The sequence below is a fragment of the Aotus nancymaae genome, unplaced genomic scaffold (assembly GCF_030222135.1).
Source record: "Aotus nancymaae isolate 86718 unplaced genomic scaffold, 86718_ANA_hifiasm-v0.15.2.pri h1tg000015l_0, whole genome shotgun sequence".
NCBI lineage: Eukaryota > Metazoa > Chordata > Mammalia > Primates > Aotidae > Aotus > Aotus nancymaae.
In genome coordinates this window covers 5,444,091-5,456,459 of record NW_026988426.1, presented here as the reverse complement: position 1 = coordinate 5,456,459, position 12,369 = coordinate 5,444,091, and the positions used below count along the sequence as shown (strand labels likewise).

Sequence of the window (12,369 nt, the reverse complement as noted above, 5' to 3'; positions counted from 1 at the left end):
CGTACAGTTGGGTTTCTGTTGTTGTTAATTTCTGATATTCCTGTGGTGTCCTGTGCCAGACAGTGATTTTTCCCCTATTCTCTTTGAATTACAAAGTGACTCAGCACTGGGCTTCGCTTCCATTGTTCTCTGAGACCTCTTCCATTTATCAGCCTGTGTGCTTATCACTGTCTGTGAGTCACTCTGCTGATCATTTATCTCCTTTCAAAGTTGGCAGAGTAATGCCTCAACGCAATCTATCCCCATTAGATAAGATTTTCTGAAATGGATTCAGAATATATTAAAGCCTCATTTATCTGTTATTGATGGGTTAGTCAAGGATCTCACAAGCTTCATTTTCTAAATAACCAAAACTTATAATTTAAAGAAATAGTGGCCACGCACGGTGGCTCACTCCTGTAATCCCAGTACTTTGGGAGGCCGAGGCAGGTGGATCATGAGGTCAGTAATTCAAGACCAACCTGGTCAAGATGGTGAAACACCATCTCTACTGAAAATATAAAAATTAGCCAGATGTGGTGGGTGTGTGCCTGTAATCCATGCTACTCTGGAGGCTGAGGCAGAGAATTGCTTGAATCCAGGAAGCAGAGGTTGCAGTGAACCAAGATCACACCACTGCACTCCAGCCTGAGCGACAGAGGGAGACTCTGTCTCAGAAAAGGAAAGGAAAGAAAAAAAGAAAAGAAAAGAGTTTATATTTCCAGAATAAGGCATGCCTTCTTTTATTGAACATCTCATATATTGCATGTTTTTTACCAATTTTTTTGTTTTGTTTTGTTTTATTTTTCTCCAATTGGAGGTTTGCAGCAACCCTTTGGTAAGCAAATCTATTGGTGCAATTTTTCCAATAGCATATGCTCACTGTGTCACATTTTGGGAATTCTCACAGTGCTTCAAACTTTGTCACTATTATTGTATCTGTGATGGTGATCCCTGATCAGTGATCTTTAATGTTACTACTGTAATTGATTTGGGACACCATGAACCGTGCCCAAGTGAGATGGCAAACTTAATCTATAAATGTCGTGTGTGTTCTGACTACACCACCAACTGGCCATTCCCTGTCTGTCTCCCTCTCCTTGGGCCCCCGTATTCCTGGAGACACACAATGTGAAATTTGGCCAGTTAATAACGCTACAAAGGCCTCTAAGTGTCCAAGACAGCTGCACATCTCTCATTATAAAACAGACTAGAATAGATGAAGCTTAGTGAGGAAGGTATGTTGGAAGCCAAGACAAGACAAAAGTTAGGCCTCTTGCCCCAAACAGCCAAGCTGTGAATGTGAAGGAAAAGTTATTGAAGAAAATTTAAAGTGCACCAGTGAACACACAAATGATGAGAAAGTGAAACAGTCTTAGCTGATGTGGAGAAAGTTGGAGTGGTCTGGAGAGAAAATCAAACCAGCCTCAACATTCCCTTAAGCCAAAGCCTAACCAAGAGCAAAGCCATAGCTCTCTTCAGTCCTATGAAGACCAAGAGAGGTGAGGAAGCTACAGAAGAAAAATTGGAAGCTAGGACGGATTTCTTTGTGAAATTTTAGGAAAAATGCTGTCCCTATAACATAAAAGTACAAGATAAAGCAGCAGGTGCTGATGGAGAAACTCGGTAAGTTATTCAGAAGACCTAGCTAGGAACAGTGACGAGAGTGGCTACACTAACAAGAAATTTACACTGTAGACAAAACAGCCTTCTACTGGAAGAAGATGCCATCTAGGACTTTCTTAGCTACAGAGAAGTCAGTGTCTGGTTTCAAAACTTCAAAGGGCAGGCTGACTCTCTTGTTAGGGGCTAATGCAGCTGGGGACTTTAAGTTGAACTCAGTGTTCATTCACCATGCTAAAAGTCTTAGGACTCTTAAGAATGATGCTAAATCTGCTTTGCCTGTGCTCTGTAAATGGAACAGCAAAGCCTGGATGGCAGCTTATCTGTTTACAGCATGTTTTACTGAATATTTCAAGCCTACTTTTGAGACCTAAAGCTTAGAAAAGAAAAATTCCTTTCCAAATTGCTTTTGGACAATGTACCTTGTCACCCAAGAGCTTTGATGGAGATGTACAAGGAGATGATATTGTTTTCATGCCTGCTAGCACAATGTCCATTCTGCAGCCCATGGATCAAGGTGTAATTTTGACTGTCAAGTCTCATTAATTTAAGGAATATATTTCATAAGATTATAGTTGCCATAGATGATAATTCCTCTGAAAGATCTGGGCAAAGTAAATGGAAAACTTTCTGGAAAGGATTCACCATTCTGGATGCCATTAAGAATGTTTATGTTTCATGGCAAGGGGTCAAAATATCAATATTAATAGGAGTTTGGAAGAAGTTGATTCCAACCCTCATGGATGAGGGTAGAGGGGTTCAAGGCTTCCATGGAAGATGTTGCTTCAGATGTGGTGGAAACAGAAGGAGAACTAGAGTTAGAAGTGGAGCCTGAAGGCCGGGCGCGGTGGCTTACGCCTGTAATCCCAGAACTTTTGGAGGCTGAGGCGGGCAGATCAAGAGATCGAGACCATCCTGGCCAACATAGTGAAACCGCATCTCTACTAAAATACAAAAATTAGCAGGGTGTGGTGGTGCACACCTGTAGTCCTAGCTACTTGGGAGATTGAGGCAGGAGAATTGCTTGAACCCGGGAAGCGGATGTTGTAGTGAGCCAAGATTGTGCCACTGCACTCCAGCCTGGTGCCTGGTGACAGAGCAAGACTCTGTCTCAAAAAAAAAAAAAAAAAAAAGAAGTGGAGCCTGAAGATGTGGCTGAATTGCTGCAATCTCATGATCAAACTTGTACAGATGAGGAGTTGCTTCTTACAGATGAACAAAGCAAGTGGTTTGAGATGGCATCGACTCTTGGTGAAGATGCCGTGAACATTGTTGAAATGACAATAAGGATTTAGAATATTGCATGAATTTAGCTGGTAAAGCAGTGGCAGGGTTCAAGAGGATTGACTCCAATTTTGAAAGAAGTTCTGTAAAATGCTATCAAACAGCATTGCATGCTACACAGAAATCTTTCTTGAGAAGAAGAGTCCATGGATGCAGCAGGCTTCACTGCTATCTCATTTGAAGAAATTGCCACAGTCACCCCAGCCTTTAGCATCCACCACTCCAGTCAGTCCACAGCCGTCGGCATCCAAGCAGGACCCTCCACCAGCAAAAAGATTGCAACCCACTGAAGCCTCAGATGATTCTTCACATTTTTTAGCATAAGGTATTTTGTTTGTTTGTTTGTTTTTGAGACAGAGTTTCGCTCTTGTTACCCAGGCTGGAGTGCAATGGCACGATCTCGGCTCACGGCAACCTCCGCCTCCTGGGTTCAGGCAATTCTCCTGCCTCATCCTCCGGAGTAGCTGGGATTACAGGCACGCGCCACCATGCTCAGCTAATTTTTTGTATGTTTAGTAGAGACGGGGTTTCACCATGTTGACCAGGATGGTCTCGATCTCTTGACCTCGTGATCCACCCGCCTCGGCCTCCCAAAGTGCTCGGATTATAGGCGTGAGCCACCGCACCCGGCCGCATAAGGTATTTTTATATTAAGATGTGTACATGTTTTTTAGACATAATGCTATTGCACACTTAATAGACTGCAATATAGTGTAAACATAACTTTTATATGCACTGAGAAACCAAAATGTGTGTGACTCGCTAAATTGCAATATTCACTTTATCACGATGGTCAGGAACTGACCCTGCTATATATCTGAGACATACCTCTCTATGACAAGGCCCTTTACATTATGAAACAGGTAATACTGAACACAAAAGATATTATAGAGGGATTTTCATAGAGGGTAGAAGCTGGAACTGGGAAACATCTGTATCTCCTTCCAATGCTTGAGTCCTGTGATGTATGGAAAAACCACATTTTGCATTGGGCCATCACACCAAGTGTGACTTTGAGCCAATGGAGCGACTTCGTGGGACAGTAGCAGAGAAGGCTGAGTGCTCCTCTGCACATCATGGGCACTCAGGTCCTCGGCACTGCTGGGCAGGTAGCTCTTGGCACCTACACTAAGCCTCAAGACTAGTTTGCTTTTTCAGTTCTTAAGTATTTGTTTTTAATCTTTTAAAAAATCTTTTTACATCCCTCAATCTCAGGCTCTTGTGACCGTTTTTGCTCTTCGGTGTGCCTGCCTCTAGTAGATCCTTCTCATCCACTGCTCGTGGTCTGCTGGCAGGAGGGAAAGCAGAAACCACTCCGACCAGAATCACCTCCTAGCTGAGAAAGAGCAGCTATGAGAGGCGGCAGAAGGACAGAGGGACACGTGTGAGCATATTCCAGGGACCATGGGAGCTGGCCCCAGGAGGGCAGAAGCTGCCCAGTGAGTGGCCTACATTTAAGTGAGTGTCGCAAAGCACTCCAGCCCCAAGAGAAAGGCAGTCCACCCACCTGGAAGATGGGTCATTTCTGTGTGCACTCTCACCTTGGGCTAAGAGAAGCATGATTTGAAATCAAGCACAAGAACCCCATGTTTTCACCACTATAGGAAAGACACTTTTATAATTTAGAATTCGATAAAATTTAACACCCTTGAGGCCATCAGATAAAGTGTGTAGAGTCAGGGCAGCTTGTCAGGGGCCACAGGTCACTCTTCCTATTGTCTCCTAGGAGCCTGTCCACATCTTAGAGCATGGTCACCTGGGCTGAGAATGTCTGTTCTGCAAGGTTTATCCTGAGCTTGTTTTACACCCCCTCCTGCCCCAGCTTCTCCTCAACTCCTGCTGTGTATCTGCAAAGCTGCCTGGCTCCTTGAGCCTCTAACCCACCCTTAGTCTCATGGTCTGTCTTTCATCCTGACTATTACAGATTATCATCTGACATTTTGTCCAATCTGTCAGAACTGCTTCTGGTGAGCTGCCCTTGGGGTTCAAGAGTCAATGTCAAAAAGGCATCCCAGAAATGGTGAACATAAGCTCGTTCTTGGTCTCTCTGTGCAGACCAGCACATTTTCCCTTGACCCTGTCTGGCCTCTCTGTGACCCAGGGCAAATCCTGCATTCCTACCACCCTCATGGTCCCCAAGTCTCCCAGAGTTGAATCATGAGCTGCATGATTGAACCAGCCTCCTCCACTCCCCAGAGACCTGAAGGCTGGGCTGCCATCACTGGCTCAAATCCCCAACCATCTAATCCTATGGTTGGCCTTCCCAGCATGGCCAGACCTATCCTCGAAGGACCTAGGGGACTATCATGAGTCCCCCCCGAAGCATAAGCTCAGCTGTGTTCTGAGAGGTGCACTGTGGTGACAAAAACCATCCCAGTCACTCAGGAAACTTCAGGGTTTAGAAGCTCCATTCCAGATCAGATACATTCTTTATGATAAACCATTTTATTTAGCTTTATCTATCAGGTTTATTTGTATTTTCTTTTCAAGTGGGACTCTTTCAACAACTTTGGTTTGGTTTCATACCAAACCAATTCAGGATTGGGGATGGGGGAAATAGGAAATGGGGCTTAGGAGAAGTAGAAGTGCTGTTTCTATCATGACATTTCCACCTCTAATGGAGATTTGATTACGGAGAACTCAAATAGAAATGACAGCTCTGCCCAGGTGCAGTGGCTTATGCTTATAATCCCAGCACTTTGAGAGGCCAAGGTGGGAGGATTGCCTGAGGCCAGGAGTTTGAGACCAACCAGCCTGGGCCACATAGTGAGGCCCCATTTATACAAAAAATAAATAAAAGAAATGAAGAATTCCTTTTCTGATTTAAAACATTTCACAATTAAAGAAAAAACAAGACAAGATTCTGGGCTCACATTTATTCTCTATCTCACTAATGTACAATATAGTTGCAGTCTACATTAGAAATATTAGTCTGCTTATAAATGGTGTGCATGGATTGGAGAGAGTTGTGTTTCTTGGGTAGCTGAAAGCACAAAACAGCTTAATAAATTTCAAAATGTAATGAGTAGATTTTTAAAATTAAAAGTATCGAGTATAATTATGGCTTTTTGTTCTGACCTGTGTGGTTCAGCAGTAGTTGACGCCTAAGAGACCAAAAACTAGTTAGCGGGTGAGCCGGGTCACACTCAGCATCCCCTCTGTTTGGCACTACCTGGAGCTTTTATGGAGGGGCAGCCATCCAGAACAGCCCCATAATGGGGTCCTGCTCCAGATTCAGGAGACGTGAAAGTTAAGTACAGGGCCCAGGCAGCTCATGGTTTTAAGGTTATAGAGTCAGCATTGGTAGAAACCACGCAGTAGGGTTTCGCAGCTTTGTCACCAGTAAATGCCAGTAAAAACTTTTTTTTTACTAGTAACTTTTTTAAAGAATTTATTTGCTTTAATTGCATTTCCATTTTATAGCCTTGCTGATGTGTTATTTGCCATTTCCATGGGATTTTAGTTAGTGATTTTCACCACATTTCCTTTTCAGTGCTTCCCCCAAATCCCCGTAACTTCAACAGAAGATATGATGACAATCAAACCTCATGCTGTCAATAAATGCAGCAACTATGTTGTCTAAGGATACATATGGGCACTTTTGCTCATAACTCCAAATGGCTAGGGTTGGAAACTTTCACATTAAATTTACCAGGCCTTTTCCTGTGTATATGGTGTTTCCATTACTGACTGCTAGTTGTAAAAACAAGTCATTGACCAAGTTTTCTCAATTAAATAACATGTGCAAACGTCTGCGTCACCTCTCCCCATTTACATGACAGCATCCATCCTTGTTTTGGTACCTAGTAAAGGGATTCAATCAAATTATAATCAGAAAACAACACTGTGAATGGTGAAGTTGGGTTTTGTTTGTCCTTTTTGCGGGGAAGAGAGTTAACATTTGTGCTTGGGACATGTTTTATGTTCTTCATTTCTAAAACATGACACACCAGGACTGTCTGACATAAGAACTGAGGCTAACCGTGGATTCTGATGTCTGTTTTCTTCTTTTTCCTTTTTATCCCGTTTGATTCAAGTGAACTGCCTCATTCACCTCAGAACCTCCTGGCCAGCCCTAATTCTTCCCACAGCCATGCCGTGGTGCTCTCTTGGGTCCGGCCCTTTGATGGAAACAGTCCTATTCTTTATTACATCGTGGAGCTGTCTGAAAACAGTAAGTAGCAAAATGAAACTGTCACCATGGATGATAATCAGATTTTCATGTGTGCGCCTAATGTCCTTAACCTTTACTTCTGGGTCAGACCCAAAAAACTAGTAAAATGGTGTAATGCTTTACGGGGTTTCAAAGACGGCCTGCCCTTCAGGAAAGAGAAAATGCCATGCAGGGCCTGGGAGAGGGAAGGGAAGAAGTTCTTAGTTAGAGGGGCTCTCCGGGGAGAGTAGATTTGGGGCCCCATGGGATGGCCGTGCACACTGGGCTGCCCTGAGCAAGCTCTGCATAGTGTCACTCCCAGGGTGAGCTGGAAGTGGGTTAACAATGCCTGCCCCTGTGACTTGAGAGTTCACCACTGCCACCACAGCTCACGTCTGTGGAAAGTTTTCTCAGGTGTAGATGTGGTGCCAAGTGTTCAGTACCCTTTTCCCGACTCACCTTCCAGGACCCCTCTGTCCCTTTAGCGCCGTCCTTGGAACTCTTCTGCATGAAACATGTTCCTTCCGTGGGCTGCTCACAGCCCTGGCTTTCCTCCAGCCGACAAGCCCCTCTTCCTTTCTCTTCTTGGCTGGCTAGGTGACGTGTCCCCCACTGTGCTCACCCACTCACACCTCTCTGCTCTGCCTCGAATCTCTTCCTAGGAAATCGCATGCATTCCTGTGATTTTAAATGGCCTATTTCCCTTGATGACTCAAATATTTATATCCTTCACCCAGGCCTCCAGGATCACTTATGGGGCCCAGTGACTTGACATCTGTATTGGGTCGTCTCACAGACCTCTCCAACTTACTTTCTTTCCACTGTATCTTTTTAATGTTTTTTTTTTTTTTTCACCTCACTCTTGCAGCCACCCTAATCTCCGCTCCCAGCACCCTGCATTTCTATATTCCTCTGCCGGAAGCCTAGGAATAGTCTCCAGTTCCTTTCCATGGACCCCAGCACCCCCAACCACACACCCCCTGAACCAGCAGTCCTCTCAGTCTATTAACTAGGATTCTGATTCTTTCCTCTCTGCCTCGGACCACCGGTACCTCTCGCCAGGACAACTGCACCAGCCTTCCAGCTGGCCCCGTTTCCTTTTCCAAACCATTTACCTACCAGCAGCAACACTGATCTTCCTAAGATATACCCAGACCAGGCCAGTTCCCTGTACAAGTCCTGGAGGGCTTCCTGCTGCATGCAATATAGAAGCCAAACACCTCCCTCCCTCTGCAGCCTCGGCTCACCCTGGGCTACTGTGCTCTTTCTCCACACCGGTCAGCCACATGGGTCACATAAAAATCAACATGGGTTTGATGTAGACTCCCTCAATGGGCCAAGCATCTCATCTCCCAGCCTTTTCCTTCCCCTGGAAACCCACAGGGCTAGATTGTTACCCTTCATGGTAGATAACCCATTACCTCCACAAAGATGCTCTCCAGCACACCAGCCCAATTTAACCTTCTAATACCTAAGCTGGAGGCCACCCTCTGTTATCCCATCAGTATTAGTCCCTTTTCACACTGCTGATAAAGACATACCCGAGACTAGACAGTTTACAAAGGAAAGAGGTTTAATTGAGAACTCACAGTTCCACATGGTCAGGGAAGCCTCACAATCATGGTGGAAAGTGAAAGGCACATCTCACATGGTGGCAGACAAGAGAAGAGAGCTTGTGCAGGAAAACTCCCCCTTACAGTAATCTTCAGACCTCATGAGACTTACTATCAGGAGAACAGCACAGGAGAGACCTGCCACCATGATTCAATTACCTCCCACTGGGTCCCTCCCACAACTCATGGGAATTCAAGATGAGATCTGGGTGGGGACACGGCCAACCCACATCACCCATCCTTTATTCCAGATGAGGCTCTCCTTCCCTGGGCCTCCCCCAGGGCAGAGCCAGATGCAGGTATCGTGGCTCTTACCATGATCAACTTTATTTGGCCTGTAGTTGTCTCCTGATGGCACTGGTGTTCTAAACAGGACCCTGTTTTCAGGTCAGCTAGGAGTGGTGCACTTTCAGGTACCGTCCCCTGAAACCCAGCTCCCTGTGGGTCCCTGGTGCTGCTTACTTCTGTGGGCAGGTTTAGTCTGGGTTCTGCTGTGGCTCTTCCCAGCTCACACCAGCCTGGACACACCTCCTGCAATTATGGACAAAACTCACTTTATTTCTCCTAATTACCTTTTATACACCCTTGCCCTCTCCTGGTAGAGGTTCCCTTCTGTTGATACTGCATGCTCACACCACAGTCACACCATTTGATTCACATTTTATAGCGAAGGGAGTGGATATGCAGAGACTGTAAGTCACTGTCACTGCCCAGGGCCACATGGCGATGGGAGGGGAAGATGGGATCTCTGTGCTGCCTGACTCCAGAGCTGGTGCTCATCATGAGTGTCAGGCATCCACAGAGGAGTTTTGGGGAGCCAAGTGTCCCATTCTACACTGCAGTGGGGCTTCGTGGGGAGGCCACACCTGGGCATCAATCTGTGTGGATGTGGAGGAAGCTATGCTGTGAATCTGAAGAACCATTATTTGAGTTGGGCACCACGCAAGCCAGTTCACCAAGGGAGGACCCAGAGGCAGTATGTTATTCCATGTCTTGGGCTTCTAAGGTTACACCCTCCAGTCCTGGGCACCACCTAGAAATGGGGCCAGAGTCCAGGCCCTTCTCCACCTTGCCAGGGCATCTCTGAGGCTGGAGTCTGGGCTCTTCTTTTCCTTGTGGGGGCACCTCTGAGGCTGAAGTCCGGGCCCTCCTTCCCTTGCCAAGGCCTCTCTGAGGCCGGGGTCCAGGCTCTTCTTTCCTTGCAGGGACACCTCTGAGGCTGGAGTCCAGGCCCTCCTTCCCTTGCCAGGGCCTCTCTGAGGCTGCAGTCCAGACCCTTGTTCCCTTGCGGGGGCATCTCTGGGGCTGAAGTCCAGGCCCCTCTTTCCTTGCAGGGGCCTCTCTCAGGCTGGAGTCCAGGCCCTCCTTCTGTTGCGGGGCCTCTCCGACTCCCACTCTGGACTCCTTCCTCCCAGAGATGGGGCAGGACAGAAACCAGCCTGCATGCAGGTGGCTATCTTAGCTTCCACTCAATGGCTCTGACCAAAGGGGGAAGGCCAGGGTGTTACTGATTCAGATAACCTCTGAGAGGAGAGAAGAGTTTCCTGAGGATGTCATGGCTGTGCTGCCTTCACGTAAAACAGGACTCGACAGTGATCTGGATGGAGAGAGCAGGACAGGAGCAGAGCTAGTGTCATCTGAATTCTGGTTCGCATCCACCCTAAAGACAGCCCCTATCGGGCACTGTGGCCTTGGGCTTCAGAACTGTGTCTCCTTTGTCTTGGTGTCCCTCATCCCTTGCACTTAGTAGGTACTCAGCAAACGAAGTGAAATCAATCTCTCCAGTAGAGTCCCCTCGTGGTGGACTGAAAATTATAGTCATGGACCGTCTTCCAAAACAGAGGCATTCTACCTTCCTCAGTTTCTGTGAAAGAAGGCATTGCTTCAGAATGCCCTGGCAGCACTCTTCTCAGCTCGTAGCATGAGTGGCTTCTCCAGCCAGACCTTTTGCCTCAGTGAGAAGCAGGTTTCATGTCTAACTATCCAGCCAACCGTTAAAATGGTGAATCTGGGTTGGGCATCTGCTCTGCACCCTTCTGGGTGCTGGGTGCTGGGTGCAGAGCTGACATGGTCAGTCTCCACTGTGAACAGCAAGGAGATGGTCAGAAGCTCTGATGCAGCCCCCACATAACACATTTCCTGGCGAGGTACGTACATAGTAATGTGACTGGATAGAAAGCAAGTCAGAGAAAGTCTTCAAAGAAGATGTGACGTGAGACCTGGGCCAGGCTGGCAAAGAGGGACAGCATCAGCAAGGGCCCCTCAGAGCCAGGACTCAAGGCTCGGAAGGAAATAACTGCTCATGAGATGGGGCTGGGGCATTGCTGGTGGTGTGTAAGGGTGTTACCTGGGAAAGTTCTTACTCATTCTTGGTGGCTCAGATCGAATATCACTTCTGCATGTCCCATTACACCCAGGCAGATACAGTTTTGCCCTCCTCAGGGCTCCCATACCGTTAGACACACTTCCCTTTCAGCATGTGCATCACAGTTCCTGGCTGGTGTCTGTCTTCTGGCAAGACCATGAACCCCTTCAGCGGGGGCAGGGTCCATGTGTCAGACTCTGTGCCCTGTGCTATGACACCAGCAGAGTGCCTGGCACACACAGGATGGCTCTGTAGGTGTCCAGCTGCTTTATTTCACTCAGAAGGAGACAGAGAACATCAGTCGCCCCTGTTAGCCTCTGGCTTTCCTGACGGGGCCTGTCCTGGAACTGGCTGACATTCCCAGCTCTCTTTCCTTCAGAGCCCGAAATGTGGGTATCGTGGCATGCAGCATCTAGAGTGGGTACCATGGTTGCCTCCTGCCTGTTCTGATTTCCACTGTGTAAAGGAGGCCTGTGACCTTGGTTGAAGCAGCCTGTGCTGCTACCGGCTGGTTGGTCCACGTCTTCCTGCCATGGCAAATAGGAAGAGCAGCACCCTCATCTGGGCCAATGGTCTGGTTTTTATTTTTATTAGCAACAAATGCCCTGAAAAAGCAGCTGAACATGCTGGCTCATTAGAGCCAGAAAGAACAGCTTAGCAGCAAGTGCACTAAAATGGAAATTGCACTTGGCCTACACTCAGCATGTGCAAGTGGTCAGCACTAAATAACGCCATCTACTAGGTCTATCCCTCTGGCTACTCAGGAGACCCTCCACAGCCAGCTCCTCCTGGCAGGCTGACTGGGATGCCATTCTCCTGGAAGCCAGGGATCCTGCAGGGGCCAAACTCACGTAGTTTAGTGGGTGAGGCAGACATTTGATAGCCTCTGCCCTAACCACATTTCTGCCACTGCAGAGGGGGCTCTTCTGAGCTCTATGGAGCAGAGCCTGGGGCTTAAACTGGACCTGCATCCATGCACTGGACTCAGGGTGCATCTCTGGATAGAAGATACACATGGCCCTCTGCAGGCATCCCAGGGATTGCCTCTCTGAGAACTTTGGTTGTTCTTCTGCCCCAGGTGCCTGGGGCTCAAAGAGGGATAGTAGTGTCCTTGGGCCTGCATCAAGGTACCCACCTGGTGGATTGAGGAGGGCAGAGGGTCAGACCAGGTGGCAGATGAGGGAAGCCTGAGGGATCCCTGCATTGAGAGAGAGTACAGGGATTCTTGATAGCTTGACAGTGAGGACCCTGTGACCAGGCTGAGAATTCTGTTGAATAATAAAAGCATTTGGCCCACTGTCTAAAATGCTTACTGAGTGTGATCAAGAATGATCTTTTTTGAGATGATGATC

At 47.2% G+C, this 12,369-nt stretch overlaps 1 protein-coding gene across 1 annotated transcript in view; it reads left to right on the top strand.

The window, feature by feature from the left end:
• Positions 1-12,369, top strand: part of SDK1 (sidekick cell adhesion molecule 1) — a 652,070-nt gene that overhangs the window by 377,094 nt on the left and 262,607 nt on the right. The window contains exon 13 of the mRNA XM_021675988.2: positions 6,924-7,060. Coding sequence (XP_021531663.2) covers positions 6,924-7,060 — 137 coding nt within the window. The remainder of the gene's footprint in view (positions 1-6,923; positions 7,061-12,369) is intronic.